Source organism: Phyllostomus discolor, chromosome 4 (assembly GCF_004126475.2).
Source record: "Phyllostomus discolor isolate MPI-MPIP mPhyDis1 chromosome 4, mPhyDis1.pri.v3, whole genome shotgun sequence".
Taxonomy (NCBI): domain Eukaryota; kingdom Metazoa; phylum Chordata; class Mammalia; order Chiroptera; family Phyllostomidae; genus Phyllostomus; species Phyllostomus discolor.
In genome coordinates, this window is record NC_040906.2 from 15,010,177 (window position 1) to 15,032,916 (window position 22,740).

General features: G+C 35.3%; 1 protein-coding gene across 6 annotated transcripts in view; it reads left to right on the forward strand.

Annotated features, from left to right (window-relative positions):
* The window catches only part of USP37 (ubiquitin specific peptidase 37), an 82,351-nt gene that overhangs the window by 33,930 nt on the left and 25,681 nt on the right, over nt 1-22,740 (forward strand). For 5 of the 6 annotated variants that reach the window (XM_028509220.2, XM_036022857.1, XM_036022856.1 and 2 more), the window contains 8 exons: nt 7,422-7,553; nt 7,906-8,029; nt 8,526-8,716; nt 12,492-12,609; nt 14,094-14,173; nt 16,683-16,847; nt 18,571-18,636; nt 21,367-21,508. In XM_028509220.2, coding sequence (XP_028365021.1) covers nt 7,422-7,553; nt 7,906-8,029; nt 8,526-8,716; nt 12,492-12,609; nt 14,094-14,173; nt 16,683-16,847; nt 18,571-18,636; nt 21,367-21,508 — 1,018 coding nt within the window. The remainder of the gene's footprint in view (nt 1-7,421; nt 7,554-7,905; nt 8,030-8,525; nt 8,717-12,491; nt 12,610-14,093; nt 14,174-16,682; nt 16,848-18,570; nt 18,637-21,366; nt 21,509-22,740) is intronic. The other variant, XM_036022860.1, reaches the window with a different exon arrangement.

The following is a 22,740-nucleotide window of genomic DNA, read 5'->3' on the forward strand; positions in this document are numbered from 1 at the left end:
AAAAAAATTGCTCTTAAGGAAGAGAAATTCAAATACTAAGTACCATAACGGTGAATATAGGTCTGGATCTTAGTAGTTCATAGCACTCATTACAGATAAGAGCTTGAAAGTAAGTGTTATCAAAAGTAACATTCTCAGAGAAGCATTACTGATAGGGGAAAGAATCAGCCAAATCTGAAGACTCGGTTTAGAAGCAAAAGAAAAAAATGGGAGGAAAATTAAGGATTGTGCTGAAATAAAAGGTAAACAAGACATTCTTACCCCTTCTTTCCTACCACCACCACAACCCATTAAAGAAATTGCATCTTACTAAACTAACAGAAGAGGATGTGCTTGAATTAGGAACCCTATCCACAAAGTGAATAAGAATATAAAAAAAAAAAAAAAAACAAGGCCCTTTCTATGCCAAACTGTAAGGGAGAAAAATTAGAAAACATGACTAAAAAAATTAAGGGCAATAAAAATGCTAACCCCAAACCAACATGAACTGTAAGAAAACTGTTATATAACACTCAGATGTGAATTATTTGAAGATATGAAAACACCATGAATTAGGAATTCCAACTAAGAATTAAAATGGATAGTCAGGAAGAAAATGACAGTTGCTTGAACTCAGAAACACAGAGGAGAAGAAAAACATCATATTAGAAATTAAGTCTAAATTAAAGGTCCCCAAGAGGAAAATAAGTTCAAATGAAAATTTAATAAGAGTCTTGGAAGAAAACAATAATCAAGGGAGAAAAATGGGATAAAATGTAAACTGTCAGAGAGAAAGTTTTTGAACTGGATAACAGCCAAGGAAGGTCTAAATTATGTGTAATTAGAGTTCTGAAGAAAAAACAAAAGAGTGAAACAGAGCTAGTATTTAAAACTATAACCCAGGAAAACTTTCTAGAAATAAAATTACTGACTCTATAAATTAAAAAAGCCCTCCAGGTATCTGGAAAATTGAACAATCAAGATATGTCTTAGTACAACTAATTAGACTTTAAAGATAAGGGCAAGAAATATAGATTCCAGACTTTTCAACATTATTATTCAAAGATAATAAAAGAACATCATTTTCAGGAAGCTTGATGAAAGAAGGGGTGAACATGGATTTTGTATGCAAACTGGAGAAAATAAGTTCTAAAATGGAAAAAGTCAGAATGCTGTATAAATACGCTGTTCCTGAGGGCTCTACAGAGTACAAGCTCATTCAGACAAGAGGTGATGAGGGCATTATTGATGAAAAATAAATGGCAAGCATTCCATCTCTTCAACTGGAGAGCTAAGACTAAAACAATAGTGGGGACACATAGAGGATGGTATATAAACATTAAATCATCTGACAAGGGAGTACAATTGTAACTAAAAGAAAATGGAAGGAAAGAGACAAAAGGGAAAGAATAATATAACTATGTCATAAGTAATAGGTGTAAGTCGAAGTATGCCATTTAAAATATAGTCTGTTTTAAATATTGACTTAAGAAATGACAGTTAAGGGCACTTACAGAAAAGTACAAATTATAGATGGAAGTGTAGGTAATGCTTCACTTCCTTGCACAACCAAAAAAAAGGATAACAACCATTTTAAAAACAAAAAACAATCAGAACTGCCAGAAAATAGAACTGTATGGGAGTCCAACAACCAAGGAGTGAAAAAAGAAACGTTAATTCAGACTGGTAGGCGGGATACAGAGGATGTGCCGCAAGGCAGCAGATTCGCTTGGGGATAAACCAGAAAGAACAACTGGGGGGACCGCACAACTCAGGGTTCCAGCGTGGGAAAAGAACGCCTCCAAAACCTCTGGCTGTAAAAATCTGTGGGGGTTGCTACAGTGGGAGAAACCGCCCATCTCACAGGAGAGTCCATTGGAGGGACCCACAGGGTCCTGGAATGTACACAAGCCCGCCCACCCAGGAATTAGCACCAGGGCAGCACCTGAAAGGGCACAATCTGCTTGTGGGAAGCAGGGGAAGTGACTGAAAGCAGGGTGAGAGCCAAACAAGCGGCACTGTTCCTTCTCTGACCCCTCCCCCCACATATAGGGCCACAAGGCAGAGAAGTGGGCTGCCCCTCCCTGGTGAATATCTAAGGCCCTGCCCTTTACAACATAACAGGTGCACTGAGACCAAGAAATATGGCCCAAATGAACAGATCAAAACTCTGTTAAAAAGAACTAAGCGATGAGGAGATAGTCAGTCTATCTGATGCCAGAGTTCAAAACACTGGCAATCAGGATGTTCACAAAAATGATTGCGTATAGTCACAAAATAAAGGAGGAAGTAAAGGCTATACATATACAGAGTGAAATAAAGGATAATATACAGGGAATCTACAGTGAAGGTAAGGAAACTGGGACTCAAAGATTTGGAACAGAAGGAAGAAATAAACATTCAGCCAGAACAGAATGAAGAAACGAGAATTCAAAAAAAATGAAGAGAAGCTTAGGAATCTCCAGGACAATTTTAAATGTTCCAACATCTAAATCATAGGGGTTCCAGAAGGAAAAGAGGAAGAACAAGAAATTGAAAACGTACTTGAAAAAATAATGGAAGAAAACTCCCCCAATCTGGTGAAGGAAATAGATATACAAGTCCAGGAAGCTCAGAGAGTTGCAAATAAGTTGTACCCAAAGAGGAACACAGGAAGACACATCATAATTAAATTACCCAAGATTAAAGATGAGAGAATCTACAGAAAACTACTTGAACAACAATTAAAATTTTTTTAAAAATGAGAGAATCTTAGAAGCAGCAAGAGAGTTAACCTACAAAAGAGTTCTCATAAGACTGTCAGCTGATTTCTCAAAAGAAAACTTGCAGGCCAGAAGGGGCTAGAAAGAAATATTCAAAGTCATGAAATCGAGGACCTACATCCAAGACTACTTGATGCAGCAAAGCCATCATTTAGAATTGAAGGGCAGATAAAGTGCTTCCCAGATAAGGTCAAGTTAAAGGAGTTCATCATCACCAAGCCCTAAAGGGACTTATATAAGAAAAAGATGAAAACTATGAATGTAAAATGGTAACAAACTCACAACTATCAACAACTGAACCTAAAAACAAATACTAAGCAAACTACTAGAACAGGAACAGATTAACAGAAATGGAGGTCACATGGAGGGTTATCAGTGGGGAGTGGGGGAAAGGTACAGGGAATAAGAAGCATAATTGGTAGGTACAAAATAGACAGGGAGGTTAAGAATAGTATAGAAAACGGAGAAGCCAAAGAACTTGTATGTGCAACCCATGGACATAAACTAAGGGGAGAAGAATGCTAGAGGGAAGAGGAGTACCAGACAGGTATGAAGGGGAGGGAAAAAATGGGACAACTATAATAGCGTAATCAATAAAATACTTTAAAAAATTTGTAAAGGAAGAAACTTCTGACATATGCCATAGCATGGGTGAACCTTGAGGATGTCATGTTAAATGAAGCAAGCTAGACACAAAAGGACAAATACTACATGATTTCACTTGTATGAGGTATCTAGAGGTCAAATTTGTGGAGATAGGAAGTAGAATAGAGGCTACCAGAGGTTGGGGGAGGGGAATGGGGACTTACGTGTTACTTAATGGGGACAGAGTTTCTGTTTGAGAAGATGAAAAGGGCCTGAAAATAGAATGTGGTGATGGTTCCACAACATTATGAATATACTTAATGCCACTGAATTACACACTTAAAATGGTAGATTTTATGTTATGTATATTTTATCACGATTACAAAGTAAACTGTAGTAGAGACAGGGAGGAAAAGTATAAATACAGATATAACCACTAAAATTTAAAAAATGCAAATATTTCTTACAATGAAAAGAAATATTTCTAAAACACACCACATAGGTAAGTAAAATTGTAACAAAATGGGAGAGTTGAGTCCAGATATATCAGTAATATCAAGAAATGTGCCCTGGCTGGCGTAGCTCAGTGGATTGAGCGCCGGCTGCGAACCAAAGCATTGCAGGTTCAATTCCCAGTCAGGGCACATGCCTGTGTTGCAGATCAGGTCCCCAGTGGGGGCCATGTGAGAGGCAACCACACATTGATGTTTCTCTCTCTCTTCTTTTTCCCTCCCTTCCCCTCTCAAAAAATAAATAAGTAAAATCTTTAAAAATATATATGATTGGGTTAACTCATATAATAAAGAAAAATGTTTTCAAATTTGCTCATAAAGCAAAACTAAACTTTACTGTGTGCTAGAGATAATCCTAGAACAGTGATTTTAAAGTTTTAAAATAAAGGAAAGAAGAGAGGTTTAGCAGTCTAATGGAAACAATAAAAAAGCAGGGATTGCCGTCCTGATACCCAATAAAGTAGAATATGTAAGAATTTAAAAGATTATATAAAATATAATTACATATTTAGTATTTTACAAAGCATATGAATGTACTTTATTTTTAATTATATAAAATATATAATTTTATATTAAAACAGATACTTCATTTTTGATATTTTATATTGCTGAGTTTTAAAGTTCACTGGTATTTCTTTCTTTGATGTTTAATATGCTATTACTCTCATTCGGTAAAAGTTTCATTTCAAATATTGTGCTTTCATCTCCAGAAGTTTAATTTGGGGCTTTTAACCGTCTTCCATTTTTTTCCTCATTGTGTTTATGTTTTCCCTCACATTTTTTTTTTTTTAAGATTTTATTTATTTATTTTTAGAGAGGGAAGGGAGGGAGATAACGAGAGAGAGAAACATCAATGTGAGGTTGCTGGGGGTCATGGCCTGCAACCAAGGCACGTACCCTGACTGGGAATCGAACCTGCAACACTTTGGTTCGCAGCCCGCACTCAATTCACTGAGCTATGCCAGCCAGGGCGTCCTTCACATTCTTGATCACATGAAGCATATTTATAACTTTTAATATCCCTGTCTGCAATTAGATTTGGTTGTTTTAAGACTTGTAGTTCAGCTCTTTGGGGTCAAATCTAGAGGGGCCTTTACTCGAAGGCTAATTTCATTCCTTCCCTAGAGCATGGACCCTTGGGAGTTTCTACTAATACCCTATGAATTCATCTAGGTCTCTTGATTCCCTCTGACTAGTGGCAACTCAAACAATTTTAGGTCCATCATGAGATCTGGAAATTGGCTAATAGCTCCCCAGTAATCATTCTTTTTCTTGAAGTTCTTCTGCCTGGTGTCATGGGGCTTCACCCTAAGCATGCACAGGTTGCTATTTAGCTGAACACTCAAACAGTCTTCTGTGTAGATATCTGGAGCTCTTCTTTGCATATCTCCCTCCTTTTGGGTCCTGAAGTTTTAGCAATCTCAGCCTCTCAAACTCCCAGTTTCTTTCAACTCAAGATTTCTGAGTTCTGTTTGGATATCTCTGCTTGGACTGCAGTTGTCAAATTGCCTCACAGGCTGAAAGCTGGCATAATAGTACAGCTGACTCTGTTTCCCTTCTTTTAAGGATCACAGTCCTGGGCTGCCCATTGTCCAACATTTTGTCCCGTTTTTGTGTTTCGTTTTGTTTTGTTTTCATTGTTTATGGTGATAGGATAATTCCATACCCTGATACTTTATAGTGTGACGTGAAGTTCTTAAGGCTGTTCAAAATCGATGTCACCAGTGATCAGCACACACATCACATGCTTCTGGATGTGATATCCTTGCGAGGACACAGTATCACTATGCATTACTATGTACTCTTCCAGACTGGTTGAAGTCTCATCATGACGAAATAGAAAACCCAGTATGAGGAACAGTCCATTAAAAACCAGGGGTGGGAGGGAACTATATTCACCAATGTCTGTCATGAAAGAGAAAGCTGAAGAATTATTCCAGATTAAAGCAAACTAAAGAGAAATGAAAACTAAATACATTGTTATCCTGGACTGAACCTTGTATTTAGAGAGGGAAAAAAATGCTGTTTTGGGTTATTCGACAAAACTGGATTAAAGAAAGTGTAGTAGATAAGAATATTTTATTAGCATTACATTTTATAATGCTATACTCTGATTATATAAGGAAATATTTTTGTTTTTATGAAATGCACCCTTAACTATTTAGAGCTAAAGGGGTATGATTTCTGCAACTTACTCTCAAATGGTTTGGTGGAAAATTAGAGCAGTATGAAATGATAGAGCATACAGTGCAAAAGGTTAACGATTGGTGAATCTAGGTAAAGAATATTATTTTTGTATAACTTTTCTAAAAGTTTGAGAATATCTCCAAATAAAAGTTTTTAAAAATAGGTACTTTGGCCCTGGCCAGTGTGACTCTGTGTTGTTTGGAGAGTTGTCCTGTACAGGAAAGGTCACTGGTTCAATTCCTGGTCAGGGCAGCCACCTAGGTTACAGGTTCAGTCCCCTATTGGGGCGTGTGCGAGAAGCAACTAACTGATGTTTCTCTCTCACATCCATGCTTCTCTCTCTCTCCCCTCTCTGAAAGTCAATGAACATGTCCTCAAAAGAGAATAAAATAAACCTTTAAAAAAATAATGGTGTAATACCCATTAAAGATAAACATAATATGTACAGTGTGGAGCAAAAGTAGGTTTACAGTTGTTCCTATAGAAAATAGTATAATGATTAAGAAATAATAATACAAGAATAAACTGTTTTGTGTACTCACAACTATAAACCTACTGTTGCCACACCCTGTATTCTGTGACCCAATGGTTCTAAGAACAAGTAGCTCTTTGGATAAGTCCCCAGTCCTTTTTATGTATATTCTGTATTTTTTGGACTACAAGATGCACCCCCCTCCCCCCCCCCCAGTTTGGGAGGAATAATGGTTAATGCTGCTGTTGAGTTCTGTTTACATTTATATTGGTGAAATATTATGTTATTTATGTTATTAAGTATTTTACCACAGTTTTTGCTTCAAAATTTTTTTTCCTGTTTTCTTCCTCTAAAACCTAGGTGTGTCTTATGGTCTGAAAAATATGGTGTATATTTTTAAATTTTACTTTATTTTTAATTTTGTTATTAATTATTTTTTAGAGAGGGGAAGGGAGGAAGAAAGAGAGGGCAAGTGTGAGAGAGAAACATCCATTGGTTGCCTTCCATGCACACCCCAGGGGACCTTACCTACGACCCAGCCATGCACCCCACCAGAAATACTCAGCAGCTAGGTTCGCAGACGATGCCCAACCAACTGAGCTACTTCAGCCAGGATACTCCCCAGTCCTTTTTAGTGTTCCTTTGAAAGTGCATGATATTCCTTGAGATAAAGCTAAATTGTTACAATGTTATAATGCAGTGGTTCTCATAGCAGCATCACCATCAACTGAGATCCTATTAGAAATGCATATTTTTGCACCTTCTTTGTCCAGAATGAGAAACTCTGAAGTTGGAGCCCAGCAATATGTCTTTTAATAAGCTCTCCAGGTGATTCTGATAACATGCTTTACTGGAGAACTCCAGCTCTAGTGAACATTCTTGAGGAACTACTGTTGTCTTCAAAAGTATTTTTTTTGTTTTCAGCTTCTCCAACTTGGGAAATACCTGCTACATGAATGCTATTTTACAATCTCTGTTTTCACTCCAATCATTTGCAAATGACTTGCTTAAGCAAGGTATCCCATGGAAGAAAATTCCACCCAATGCACTTCTCAGGTAACTGTTACATACTTATTAAGTAGCCTTTTACCTTATTGATCATAGAATAATGGAGTTTTAGATACTTGAAAAAAATTTTTAATATGTTTTATTGATTATGCTATTACAATTGTCCCATTTTCCTCCCTTCACTCCCCTCCACCTTGCACACCCCCTCCCATCCACATTCCGCCCCTTTAGTTCATGTCCATGTGTCATAAGTTTCTTTGGCTTCTACATTTCCCATACTATTCTTACCCTCCCCCTCTTAGACACTTAAAATTTAATGTGCCATGTTAATAGTCTTTAAAATATAATATTATTCAGTGTTTTATAAAACATGTGAAACTGGTCTCTTTTGTTTTACCAGACGCTTTGCACACTTGCTTGTTAAAAAAGATACCTGTAATTCAGAGACCAAAAAAGATTTACTCAAGAAGGTTAAAAATGCCATTTCTGCTACAGCAGAGAGATTTTCTGGTTATATGCAGAATGTGAGTATCAACAGTTTTTAACCACTTTAGACATAGGGGAACTTGAAATGATTTTAGTGTGTTATCTGATTCTTATTTTAAAGTGAGATTCGTATACATATGTTGTGTTCATCACAGGTTGAAAAACCGGAGGATTTCTTGTAAGGTTCAGTGTGACTCTTCTATGTATTTTATCATCTTTTAATAATACACATGTGGCCTATCAGTGCAGCAACTTGGGCTATTTTAGCTAACAAAGGCTATTTTTTTAAATCACCTTTAAAGAAAACAAGAAGTGATTCAATTACTTATTCATACTAATCTCACTGATAGTAGAGAATATATAATTCACCGTTTGTTCTTATTCACAAAGTATGTAAATTGTTAGAGTAAATTTGACCTTTTTAATATAATGTATTGACTTTCAAGTGCTTAGCTTTAATAAATCACAGTGTTGATAAGCTGTTACTGTGACAAAAAAGGTTTTGATCCAATTAAAGATATTATGCCTTCTTAGGATGCTCATGAATTTCTAAGTCAGTGCTTAGATCAGCTAAAAGAGGATATGGAAAAATTAAATAAAACTTGGAAAACCGAACCTGTTCCTGGAGAAGAAAATTTACCAGATATTTCAGCCACCAGAGTATATACTTGCCCTGTTATTACTAATTTGGAGTTTGAGGTTCAGCACTCCATTATCTGTAAAGCGTAAGTAGTCTCCAAGAAACCTCCTTTTCTTTTTAATTCTTTATGGGAAGTAATTGAAACTCTCATGGAAATTTTGATTCTTATCTTTTATTCCTATGTCATGGAAAAACATAAATACAAATATCTTTTTTCAATGTCATCTTTTATAAAATGCTTGGTGGGTTGAGAACTAAGGCATACTTAAATGTTTTGTCATATGCTTTAGTGAAAACAGTTAATTTTGAATCTACCCTTCTTTGAGAGGGTGGTGGTATGTGTGTGTTTCTTTTTATCACTGTGTGGAATGTCAGGTTCTTTGAGAATACTTGTTCTTTTTACCCTGGAAAGACTTGTTCCTCTTAGTTGCATATTTTGTTGAATTGAAAAATCATTTTTAATAATGCATTTTTACAAAATAGATCAAAATTTGAATTGTTTTTAAATTCTGCAGTGCATTTTAACCATATTTACATTAGTTACTCAAATTTACTTTCTATATTTAATTAATTCCATGTTCATTTATCATATCAAAAGGTTCTATTTTAATCTTCCAGGGTTTTTTTAAAGAATTTATTTCTTTTTTTAGAGAGAGGGAAAGGGAGGGAGAAAGAGTGAGAGAAACTTTGGTGAGTTGCCTCTCACATCTGCCCTGACTGGGAACCAAACCTGCAACCCAGGCATGAGCCTTGACTGGGAATTTAACCGGCGACCTGTTGCTTTGCTGGATGACACCCAACCAACTAAGCCACATCAGTCAGGGCTCTTCCAGTTATTGATAGTACATCTCTGAATACAGTTTTTCAAAGGCAGTGGAATTCTTCACAGCTCCATATCAGTTAGAATTATTTCTGTGACTTTCATAAATGACTTAATATATAATCATTCAGTCACTGTTGCTCAAAATATTATTGTATATACTGTTTCATTGTGTCTTGTTACTCTGTGTCACTTGGGAGAAACCTGATTTTGTGGGTAATCTATTTCTTCCTGAAAATCTTCCTTATTTATTGTTAATTCACAGTTTCACTAGTACATCTGGGTATAGACACTTTTTGTTAATTTTGCTTTTAATACGATAGAGCTTTTTCATCTGAAAATTCAGTGTTTTCTTTAAGGAAATTATTCTCTAAATACTGCTTTTCTTCCATTTGTGCTGGAACTCTTTTTAGAAATACTCAACACCCATATATTTGTTCTCCATTTCCTGGCTTCCATATATGTCTATTTTTCTTAGGTTGTTCAAAATGATAGTGTTCATGGAGGTCTCTTCCACTTAAACATTCTAGTATTTTTGGCTAGAATTTCTAATAGTGATGTGGAATGTGGACACTAATCTGTGACATTTCTTTTCTCTCTTTTTTTTTTTTATCATTGTTCAAGTACAGTTTTCTGCCTTAATCTGTGACATATCTTAACTTCATGATTTCTTCAGCCCTTTTCCCTCCAGTGGACAAGTTATTTTTTAAAGAAAAAGTCCAGGTCTTACAAATATAGTGTATCTTCTTGTAAAAGCTAGAGAGCCCATCAGAAGTTAGTATTTGGCTATGTGAGCCAGAGTGTTCGTTTAGTTTTTTTCCATTAAATAAAAGACATTTTTTTATTTTTACCAATAACTTTATTGATTTGGATATTTCTAGCATGTCAGCTATCTCCTGCTATTGACTTCTAGTGGGTAGAGGTGAGGGGTGCTGCCAAACATCTTCCAATGTGTAAGACAGCCCTACAGCAAAGAATTGTTTGGCCAGAATGTCAATAGTACCAAGAAACTTTGCAAACCCATTTTGACATGTTTAATCAGTCACAGCAATTTCTCCATACACTGCACAAATCTTTTTTTTTTTTTTTTGCATTTCAGTTGTGTTTTTACCTTTCTTGAAATAGTAAAGCAGAACATGCTAAAAATGTTGCGTATTTTCTTCCATCTTCAGTATTAAAATGGCTGCACAAAAAACTCACCAATTTTGGTAAGTTTTTTTTTAATGCACACTGATGGTGGCAGCTGTCACAATATAGTCTAACAAAATTATTTTGAATGAAGTTAAAGACAACTAATCACTGCTAGAGCTATCATACAGAAAAAAACTAAACAAACTTTTTGGCCACCTCCATAATATGATAGACAGCCATCCTTCCCTTTCTTCCAGTGTACCTTCCGAACAAAATTTGTTCAAGTCAGAGAGAAAAGCAGAGTTTTCTATTGTTATTTCATTTAATTGTGGGAGTACCAGCCAAATTTCTTTTGATGGGCAAATTTCAGTTGCTTCTGATAGAAATGTCCACAGGAGGAAAGAACACCACATCAAGCCCTGGCCTGTGCGGCTCACCCAGTGTGTTGTCCCGTTACCAAAAGGTTGCAGGTTCTGTTCCCAGTCAGGGCATATACCTCGGTTACAGGTTCACCTCTGATACAGACCTGTACAGGAGGCAACCAATCAGCGTTTCTCTCCCTTCCTCTCTCCTTTTCTGTCTAAAACAATGAAACAATGTCCTCAATGTAAAGATTTAAAAAAAAAAAGACCACATCAAAGTGGTAGCTGCTGCATTGTGCCAGCAGCATCAGTCAGGCACTGCAGTTGTGCAGCACCCAAATGTCGGGTGTCCAGTTGGGGGGTGTGCGCTGGTGCATGAAGTGACATTGCTCACGGGATGTGGGCACACCAGGCAGCTAGGCTGAACAGTGGCCCAGGAGTTGGCAAGTGAGGAAGGCCGCCCAGTTCTGTGGGACTGCAGTTGCAGTGCTGCAGTTGTCTCCTCAAAGGCCTTGCCTTCGTTGCTTTGGTAGTAATTTTCTTTCAGACAGTCCTTTAAACACACTGTTAGTTTTTGGCTGAAGGAACATTCCATATATCTTCTTCCTCATTGTAATTTCCCATGTTTATTTTCTTTCCCTTCTTGCTGTAGATTAGTTTGGTCAGTTTGCTGAAATGCCTATTTTTTAAAATTGCCTGGTTTTTAATTATTATATGGCATTTCAATATATTGATAATATATTCTCAAATATGAAGAGTTATGAACTCTTCATTTGAAGAACTTAAAATATCTAAAAGTATTTAATATGCCCTGTAAAAACCTCCTTCCCTGTCTCAATAACGACAGCTCTAGAAATATGGTGTATTTCTGACCTCTTTTCTTTCTCCTGCACCCCTGCATCTAATGTCAGCAGACCATTTCAGCTGTTCGCAATACATCCAGAGTCTGACCCCTTTTTGCCACCACTACTTTGGACTATGCTACTACTATCATCTCTTGCCTGGGTTGTTGCTTTCCTTCTAATCTCTGTATTTCTGTTCTTGTTTCTCTGTGGTCTGTTTTAAACACACTAGTCAAAGTGATCATTTAAAATGGAAATTAGTTCATGTCACCCCTCTCTTTGTAACCTGTAAAAGCTGAAATCCTTACCGTGGTCTACAGAACTCTTTATGATCGTCTTTGAGCAACCCTTATCCCCTAGTTAACGCTCTGACTTCATCTCCTGCCAATCTTCCTTTTGCTCATTCTGTTCTAACCAAAGTAGCTTCCTGCCTTTTTTCAAAAATGCCAGGATCTTGGTGCCTAGGGGCCTTTTCACATTTTAAGAAAGTACTTAAATACTTGCAGTTGAGGTTTTGCCTGTGTTTACTTAATAAGGGTTAAAGTAAACATGTCTTAAATGTTGTATATTTCTTATGCCTAGTCATAGTCTGTCAGTGCTTGATAGGTTCTGTGGGGGAACAGTGTTTCTGAAGTCTATTTGTGTTTATTTTGTATTGCAGTTAGGCTTCTGAATGCTTTGACTTGTCGTCTTTTATTCTTACAGGTGTGGAGAGATTATTCCCAAAAGAGAACAGTTTAATGACCTCTCCATCGACCTTCCTCGAAGGAAAAAGCCACTCCCTCCACGGTCAATTCAAGATTCCCTTGATCTTTTCTTTAGGGCAAGTAGTATCTTTTGGTATTTTCACATAACTAAATTTTATATATCATAAATAATTGTGTTTAAAGTTGGTTTCTTTAAGGCAGAATTTGGACAAAATTCTTGCAGGGAAAACAAATGAGAAATAATCTATAAATGATATTTTTTAAAGCTTCGTAAATCTCATTGTTAACTCATTGAAGGAAATTGATTGCTTACGTAGATTATACATTTGACTCAACAGCAAGTGTTTTGGACAACCTTAGAATCAGCTATTTATAAACAAATACTAAGTTGAAGCATAAGTGACACATGCTAAAATTTGGTAATGTGGGTTAAAATTGAAGACACTATATAAGTGAGTGTACTAAATTCTGAGGAATAAAAAAATACTCTTTGCTTTCCTTGGGTCGTATGTACCCTGTTAGAAACAACAAAGAAGAGTCAGTTTTATCCAAAGCTGTATATTTGTGTCTATGATATACTGTTAGAGATATTCTGGGATCTGTTGTGTACCAGTTCTTATAACTGATGGAAATTTGCCAGGATTATAACTCTTTTTTTTTTTTTTTTTTTTAATTTTAAATTTAAAAAAAATTTAATCTATTTATTTTTAGAGGGGGAAGGGAAAAAGAAAGGGAGGGAAAGAAATATCAATGTGTGGTTGCCTCTCATGTGGCCGCTACTGGGGACATGGCCCGCAACCCAGGCATGTGCCCTGACGGGGAATCAAACCAGTGATCCCTTGGTTCACAGCTAAATCCACTGACCTATACCAGCCAGAGCAGGATTATAACTCTTTGTTGTAGCAAATGAATAGGATTGTCTTCCTAAAGCTAAAAAAACCTTTCTGTTCTTTAAATGATGAAAGTTTAGCTTTACCCAAAGATACTCTGCATTTCCTTTTGTTTTAATCATTCCTTACTATTCTTGTATTACCATAGAATTTGAAGCTTTTCTTAGGTATTTTTACCCCCAGTTTTTAAGGATTTCTTGTTTCAGTTTTCTCTAGGTAATGATATCCACCCCAAACTTTGGTCCTTTTAGAGCAGTTGTTTTTAGTGAGCTGTTACCAGAAGATCGAGTTCCATTATAAGAAAGGGGTAGTTACACCTAACAGACCAGGAACTTCAACTAACCTGAAGGTGATCTTATTTGCTATGGCCAAATGTTAAGTTTGGGTATACCGTTGGCAGTGGTTCTTATGTATTCCTGGGGAAAAGATTGAGAATCTGCTGCTGTACAATCTAGTTATTATCATAGATTGAGGTGTTTTCTTGATTAAAAGAAAAGGAAATTAGGAATTCTGAAATAGGGTATGATATTATAACAATATTTTGGAGATTAGGTCTTAATTTAGTAAGGTTTGTGACTCTAGAAATAGTTAAACTGGTCACAGTTGTCATTCCACTGAAGTAGTATGACAAGAGAAGATTAGTAGCGTTTAATGAGATAATGCTGATTCAGCTTCATGCTTCTTTATTTTTCCCTCCTGTCTTTCTACAGACAGAAGAACTTGAGTATTCCTGTGAGAAGTGTAATGGGAAGTGTGCTCTTGTCAGGCACAAATTTAACAGGCTGCCCAGGTAAAATTAAGTGCTCTTTAATTTTTCTTCTTTAAAAATCTTAGAAATATTACTGAATAAGTGAGGTTTAACAGAATGGATTGGTAAAGAGAGTCAGCACAGCTAAAATATGAAGAGGGTAGAGGGTGCAAATCTGGAATGCAGAAGAAAGGAGGAGGGTTTGGAATGATGAGGGAACGTTAGAGTCCCAGAGGATGGCAATAAGAGGACTTGGTCGGGGAGACCCTGGAGTGATAGGGAATAGCTAGTAGATTTTTAATTCAGTAATGTATAACATTCTGTTACAATTCGTTGTCCTGTGTTGTCCTGTAGTCCTTCCCTCTCTTATCCCAAACTTTCAGTAAAAACCTGCTACAGACATAAACACATACATGTGAGAACAAAATAGGAAAAGTAATTTTCTGCAGTTTGTGCATTCCTTTATTCAGAGAATCTTATAAGTTGATAAGTTTTCTATAAAAATAAAGAATTCTGAATTAGGAATGATATTAACTTAAATTGTATTAGTTTCTTATAAGTAAGTGTAAAACCAGACTAGCTAGAAAAATTATTATGTGCTTATAGGACAGCTTTTAGTTCTTTCCAAGAATAGATCTCAACCACAAACAAGGTTATTATTAATATTAAGTACTTATATGGCACTTTGCCTGCAGAGTGCTTTACTTTCTTTCATTAGTTTCAGTTTTTCTAAGACTCAAGCGTGGAGTTTCTGGAATCTAGCCTCTAGAGACTAGTTCTCTTACAGTTCATAATCTGCTCCTTTCTAGAAAATGAAATTTTTTTAAAGAAATGACTTTCTGAATCATAACATTATTACTATATTGACCATGGTATACATTTCTTAAGAGACTTGCTCTTTGCCATTTGTGTTTTGAGGTAGGAGGGTAACGGAACAAATATTAAGGCAAAGGATTATTACCAGCTGTCATTCACAAAGGAAATCGGTGTACAATTAAAAATATGTGTTTGAACTGGCAAGCTGAATGTCTGTTCCCTTTCCAGTTGCCTAGCTATTTGGCCTTTCAAAGTGGGAAAAAATGCTGAGGGAAATTTTCCTCCTTGGTTTTTTTTTTCCAGTAGGTCACTTATGTTAAAGGTTAATTTATTCCAAATTTACATAAAACAAAAGATTTTGTATCATAAATCCTAATATTGGACTTACTTTGTTTTTGTTCACTTCACTATTCAAGCCAGTCCACTATTATTCTGAAGGGTCTGGCATCTTTATCAAATCTTTTCATTTCCAGTCCATCTCATCTGTACAAGTCAGTAATATTAACTACATTGGCTGTCTCTTTCATGCTTTTATTTTTGGTATGATTATTTGAAAATTTAGTCAAAATATTTGACATCTGATATTTTAGCCTCTTCACATTAGTTGTATCCTTGTGTTTTCTCGAGTTGTGAATTTAAAGGTTATGATTTCTGTAGCATGCTTTTTGAAAGAAAAATACTGTTGATAACTACAATTTACAGATTTTTGAGGTTGTGGCTTTTGTGATGAAGGTATATGTATATGGTAAGAAAGGAAACAGTTTACCATAAATCAAAAACTGTTTTTGCCTAGAATTGAGATTTGGCCTCATAAGAGTTCTGAAATTTGGTAATTAAAGTGTTCTTGTACACTGTGAAGTGTAACTAGTCCATCGGGGAAAGATTATGCTCTATATCAGAGGTGAAATGGTTGCCACAATAGTAACTAAAAAGAAGTGTTTTAGGAACAACTATAAAGGACACATGGACAAAACCAAGGGCGGGGTGGGGGTGGAAGCTAGGAAGGATGGTGGGTTTGGCTGGGGTGGGGGGATATGGTAGGGGGTAAATGCAGAAAACTAATTGAACAACAATAAAATAATTTTAAAAAACAAAAACAACAAAAGATAAAAAATAAAGGGAATATACCTTTTTTTAAAAAAGTGTTTTTAACAACTAAAAGCCTTTCCAGACCCACGAACCAGATGTGCCATGAAATTTTTCAGAACTTCTAAGTGGAGAAAATTTTTCTTTCTCTCTTAACTTTCTTCAGAGGCAATTTACTGAAATAAGAATACTTCTTGTCAGAAATCATCTTAAAAAAACTCACTGTTACCATCAAGCATAAGGCTGTTTTAACACTTTAATTAAAATTATAACACCTGCTTTTTAAGGCTACATAACATTGAAGTAAATAATTTAAGAATTTAATGCAATATTAATATTAGTATTTAAAAATTTAGTTACTATCTGATGTGGGGGTGGGGGTCGGTGTGTTTTGTTTCTCCAAGAACGTTGTGTTTAACCTAAATACACCCAATAGCAGTGTTTTATTTTTATTTGTATTCTTAGTGCCTAGCACAATGCCTAGCACATGGCAGGTATTTAGTAGATATTCTTTGGCCAAATGTTTAGTTTGGTCAAATGTATTCTTTAAATCAAGAGCTATCTAACATAGTTACTGTGATCTCTTTTTACTTATGAGAGCTACCTTTGTTATGTACAAACTAGTAATGTCATCATTTCCTGTTTTCAGGATCCTCATTCTTCATTTGAAGCGATACAGCTTCAATATCACTCTCTCACTTAACAACAAGATTGGGCAGCAGGTCATCATTCCAAGATATCTGACCCTGTCATCTCACTGCACTGAAAATACAAAACCACCCTTCCCCCTCGGTTGGAGTGCACATATGGCAATGTAAGTCCTTGAGAGAGAATATCTTTGCATTTGTTTTTAAAGAAGAAACACTTTAGTAATCTAATCAAAAGAATGACTGAGCTAGGTAAATAACACAATTCCTGGGTAAAATCAGACCAAGAGGTGATTTTAATTTGGCTTTATTTGGGGATTTTGTGTTAAATTACTGCCTCCTTGAAGTAACCGAAGTAGTAAATTGAAGTAATAAAATGCTTAAGCAGAATTTTTCCAAGTACATTACTTGCCTTTCATAATTAATTAGTCATCTTTTTAGGCAATGCTCTTACGCTTTTAGATCACTAGAAGACAGTTTGATACATGTTGGGAATATAAACTTAATTTGCATGCTCATAAGAGTCACCTGAACAGTAAAATATTGATTCCTGTGTTCTTCCCCTAGAAGTTCTGTTCCATTAGATCTAAGATAGGGTTTTCGGTATTTTTAACAAATGTCTTTACTGACTCTTTAGGATATTCAAATCTGGGAAACAGGATATTAAATGTTATACTGAGGTCCTAAAAATAGATTATATCTCCATAAATGTATTATTACCAATAGAAGTATAGAACTTTAGTGGCTTCTAGAAATTTTTACATGAGAAAAGAAGTAACCTTTAATTTTTATTTTGTTTCATTGTGTATTCTGGGAAAACCGTAGGACTTCTCTGAACTTTCTTCTGCATACTTGCATTACTTTGGAGCCTTATATTGTAGTTCTTTTTTATACCCGAACTCTAGTTTGATAGTCATAAAGTTTAGAACTTAGAGGTGAAAAGGATTTTTGAGATTTTTCTAAATTCTTAATTTTACAGAAGAAACCCAGGGAGAGGAAGTGATTTTCTTAAAGTCATATGGTTAGCGACTAGAAGAGCCAAGTTTCTTGGCTAAAGTAGAAAGTATTTCAGAAAGTGAATGGCTATTTGCTAATGTGAATTGATACAGTTATGTAAAAGTGTATTTCTCCTGGGTTAATAATTGAAATATATACTACGTTGTATAAATTTATACTAAAGGCATTAACAAGTCTACTAATAAAGACGTGTTCCCAGCAATTATTAGTGTATCTGGATTTTTGTCTTAAGGCCTTTCTTTGGAATATATGTGGTTTTTGGTTCTTCTGGGTTTTTTTGTTTGTGTTTTGTTTTGCTTGATGCAACTGCCCTCTGCTGGTAGAGTTATTACTCTTTCTGGCAGTAGTACTATATCAAATCATCAGTGTAGGCTCTTTATACATAATCACAGGCCTGAGACCAGGCTACCTGACTATAATTTAATAGCTTTAAGACTTTGGACAAATTCCTTGACCTATTTGTAGGGAAAGTAATAGGGTTGTTGTGAACTTAAATGATGGGAAACACATACACTCTTACTGTAGTACATGACCTCTAGTAAGTCCTCAAAAAATGAGAGCTGTTATTATTTTATTGCTTAAAAATAAAGTACTGAGAAAGATAATTTTTCCCAAGCTGTTCTTTTTATATGCATTACCTTTGTGGCTTTGTTTCCATTGCTTTTTATTTAATAAAGTCGTTGGATCAAGGAGAGGCCAGAGGTAGTATTTTATTTTCTCTTTTGGCCTCTATAGCTAGTAAAAGTAGTATAAATGTTTGATTTTTTAAAAGATATATTAAGGTCTGTAGTACAGAATAATTCATTTTATAAGTTAAATATATATGTTAATAATGTAATTATATACATTATATATTTTCTAATTTTCTGATAGTTCTAGACCATTGAAAGCCTCTCAAATGGTGAATTCCTGCATCACCAGCCCTTCTACACCTTCAAAGTGAGTTATATTTCTTGTGTACCCAAAATTTGTATTTTTAAGGATTTGGCTTACCTTAGTTTCTAAGGTTATCCCCTCCCCTTTTCTTTATTGTTTCTCTTTTTGCATGATAACTGCTCTGTATTACTATACTTTGAAATTTTCCTGGATCTGCTTTAAATCTAGGCTGCTTTTGTCTAGGGTATGACAAGTTTTTAACAGTGAAACAATTTCAGATGGTCCTCTCAAAATTTTGTTCTATAGCATCTTAAATCATCTGTTAATATGTAATATTTTCATCCTACATCTCTAAAAATTGACTGATGAGGAGGAGTTTTAAGGATTGAAGGGCTGAAATAACCCATATTGGTATAAAGCACTGTTCTTCAGAGAGACGCATGGAGATCCCAAAATATCTTGTTACTTGTTGCTAGCCAGTCTTGGACTTCTTGTTTTAGACAATGAGCTGGAGCTGTTGTAAAAGGAGACAAAAGCAAACACACACTAGAATGTAGCTACTCTATAAATGTTTTGTTTATATATTTATTTATTTGTTGAAGACCACAAGTCCAAGAAGGGAAGCAAATGCTTTTTTAAAAATATACCTCTTCTGTGACTGAACTAGAACCACATAGTTCCTGATTAGACACTTCTAAATGACTTGCTTGTCATTGGTCTTTAAAATTAGTTTTCCTTAAAATTTGTTGTCCAAAAAATACTTTTAGAAAAGACACTTTTGTTGTTTAAGGGCTTTGGGGGGGGATTATATTACCATAAAATGACATTTGGGAATTGCTATTTTCTTTTCCTCCTGTTAATTATTTTTCAGTGCAATTAAAACCAGATGACTAACATGACTAGAAATCTGAAATGGTACCGATATGAATACTCTTGCCCGTTCTCAAGATACAAATGAGCAATACCACTTGGCTGCTTAGAAAGTGAGCAAGTGATGCATTTACAGGATGAATATTTTTCATTACTACAGGCAAGCTGCCTTCTGTGAATATAGTAATTATTAATGGAATGCACTCTTTATGTACCAAATCACTGTAGTTTCAAGAAAGAGATGATTTCATTGAGCTTCATGATATTTGGCATGGTCATCTGTTCTCCAGGGTCTACTGGTATGAGAATTTGAGAGTTGGTCAATAAAGGATATTAGGCCCTAGAAGACCTGTCATGCCGATCAAACTTAAAAGAGGCTGAGTTATGAAACAGAATACCATTGGTTCTTTTACAGTGTCCTTTGTCACATTTGACCCTGGTGTTATTGGTAGCCAGGTGTCACCCTCATTTAGTAAAGTATTTACCTGGATAAACAAACTAATGTGTTCAGTTTTGCTTGGTGAGCATGAAATCAGAAATGAGAAATTAAGATGACTAATTGGCTGTTACTAAGTTATACTAAAAACCCTTCTGAAGACATAACAGGGGGCTATTCAAGTGTTCAGGCTGGAGTGCAGTGATATCCTGGCTGCTCTCAGCCACAGACTATGTTTGGGCTTATCACTGACCACTTGCCTCTTTTCTTTGATCTACATTGCTCTGCAGTTCTCCTGGTTTCCATTGTGGCCTCTTATTTCTTAGTGCCATCATTCTCTATGTTCATTTACAGTTTTCACATTTAGATGAATTGCATTTTTTCCAATTTTCATTTTATATTTTTTTTAGTATAGCATATGAATTTATGTTAACCTCCATCAAAGAAAGCTTGTGCTCTTTGACCTTTACCACTTTTTCCTTTAATTTATTTTCAGCTCACTTGGAAGCCAACACAGTAACACCTTACTTATCTAGTATCATTGAAGAATATTTGATGTTTCACATAAATGAATTTTTATATGACCGAAGCTTGCCTTTTTAAGAATTAATCTTAAAAAATTTTAACCATTTTAGGTGGTTATATACTCTTTGACATTATAGAGAGTATATAGAGAATTCCTTATATTCTGAGTAAAATATACTGAAGATAATTTAAATATATTGTCATGACTTGGACTCAACATTACGAATGTCAGTTATTGCGCTGTGTTTTAATATGATAATGCCCTCAGATGACATTACTTACAAGATGGTTTACCTTTACATTAAACAAACGACTTTGTAATTCTTTGTTACCGTATTTGTGGTTATTCTCTTCTCATTTCTTAGCTCTCATTTCTTGACGACCTTGCTACATTATTTTATACATCATTTCCTGGGAAAGAAGGGTCCCTGTCTAAAGAGTAAAGTGCATGGGCTTTGAAACTGCTGCCTTCCTCAGATGCCTTTTTTCTTATTTTTGAATCCCTGTGTTCTGGAAGGTAGAGGTTGCCAGAAGTCTGACCTACATATAAGTGGATAAGTGGAATGTTACTGTTACTTTTAAAGTACATGAATCATAATTTAAAAGATTAAAGATTAGTTCTCATGCTCTATTGTCAACATTTTTTCATTGCTATGTCTGCATGCATTCAGTGGATTACTTGCTTTATAAAGACACTAACAGACAACTTTGGGGCTGATCGTTAAAAGAAAAAAGGCACAAAGTGATTGGTTTGCTAATAATATGTAGTGGTAAAAGAGCTAATTTTCAAAGCATGACTCCTTTGAAGTGGGGCAAAGGTAATTCTTAAATATACCTTTTTTTTCTATTATTTTCCATTTAAGAAAAGCTTTTTGTTTTATTTTGGGATTTATGTACCAAAAGAATAATAAGAACAGTGTTTATCAGAGTTACATAGGTTTTTTTTTTCCCTTGAATTACAGGTATTTCCCCTTTAAATCCAAGAGTTCATTGGCTTTATGTCTTGATTCAGACAGTGAGGATGAGCTAAAACGTTCTGTGGCCCTTAGCCAGAGATTTTGTGAAATGTCAGGCTGTGAACAGCAGCAGGAAGACCTGGAAAAGGTAGGTAATTTCTCATCAAATATCCGACAAGGATTTGTATAGCTCTTACTGTCCAAATGCCTTTTATAACCAGCACCTGCAAATTTAATACACAAGATAAATCATAAACTTAACACATCAGTTCAAACATTAGTTTTATTTTTTTAATGTATCTTTTTCGATTACAGTTGACATACATTATATTAGTTTCAGGTGTACTTCCCAATGATTAGACATTACATAACTTACTAAGTGATCATCCTGATAAATCTTGTACCAGTCTGACATCATACATAGCTGTTAGAATATTATTGACTGTATTCCCTATGCTTTGTTTTACATCCCTTGTAACAATCAACTTGTACTTCTTGACCCTTCACCTTTTTCACTTATCCCCTCTGGCAACCACCAAAATATTCTCTGTATCTATGAGTCTGTTTTTGTTCTGCTTGTTCATTTATTTTGTTTTTTAGATTCAATTGTTGGTAAGTATTTATTGCCATTTTATTGTTCATGTTTTCTATCATCTTCTTAAAGAAGACCCTTTGACATTTTGTGTAATGCTGGTTTGGTGGTGATGAACTCCTTTGGTTTTTTGTCTGGGAAACCCTTTATATGTCCTTCAGTTCTGAAGGATAGCTTTGCTGGATAGAAGAATGTTGGTCCTTGCTTTTCATCCCTCTGAATATTTCTTGTTGATCCCTTCTTTCCTGCATGTTTCTGTTGAGAAATACCTGATAGTCTTTTTGGACCTCCCTTGTAGGTAACTAGCTACTTTTCTCTTGTTGCTTTTAAGATTCTATCTTTGTCTTTAACCTTTGGCATTTTAATTATGATGTTTCTTGGTTTGGATCTCTTTGGGTTCATTGTGTTTGGGACTCTTTGCACTTCCTGGACTTGTATGTATGTTTCCTTAACCAAGTTAGGGAAATTTTCTGTCATTATTTTTTGAAATAAGTTTTGGTTTCTTTCTCTCCTCCTTCCTGTACCCCCATGATGAAAATGTTGGTGCACTTGAAGTTGTCCCAGAGGCTCCTTACACTATCTTCATTTTTTTGGATTTTTTCTTTTTGCTCTTCTGGTTGGGTATTTTTTTGTTCCCTTCCATTCCAGATCACTAATTTGATTCTTCAGTACTCTACTATTAATTTCCTATAATATATTCTTTTTTCCAGTTAATGTATTTTCATTTCTGACTGGTTCTTTTTTATGTTTTCTATCTCTGTTTTTATGCTTCCTATCTCTTTGTTGAA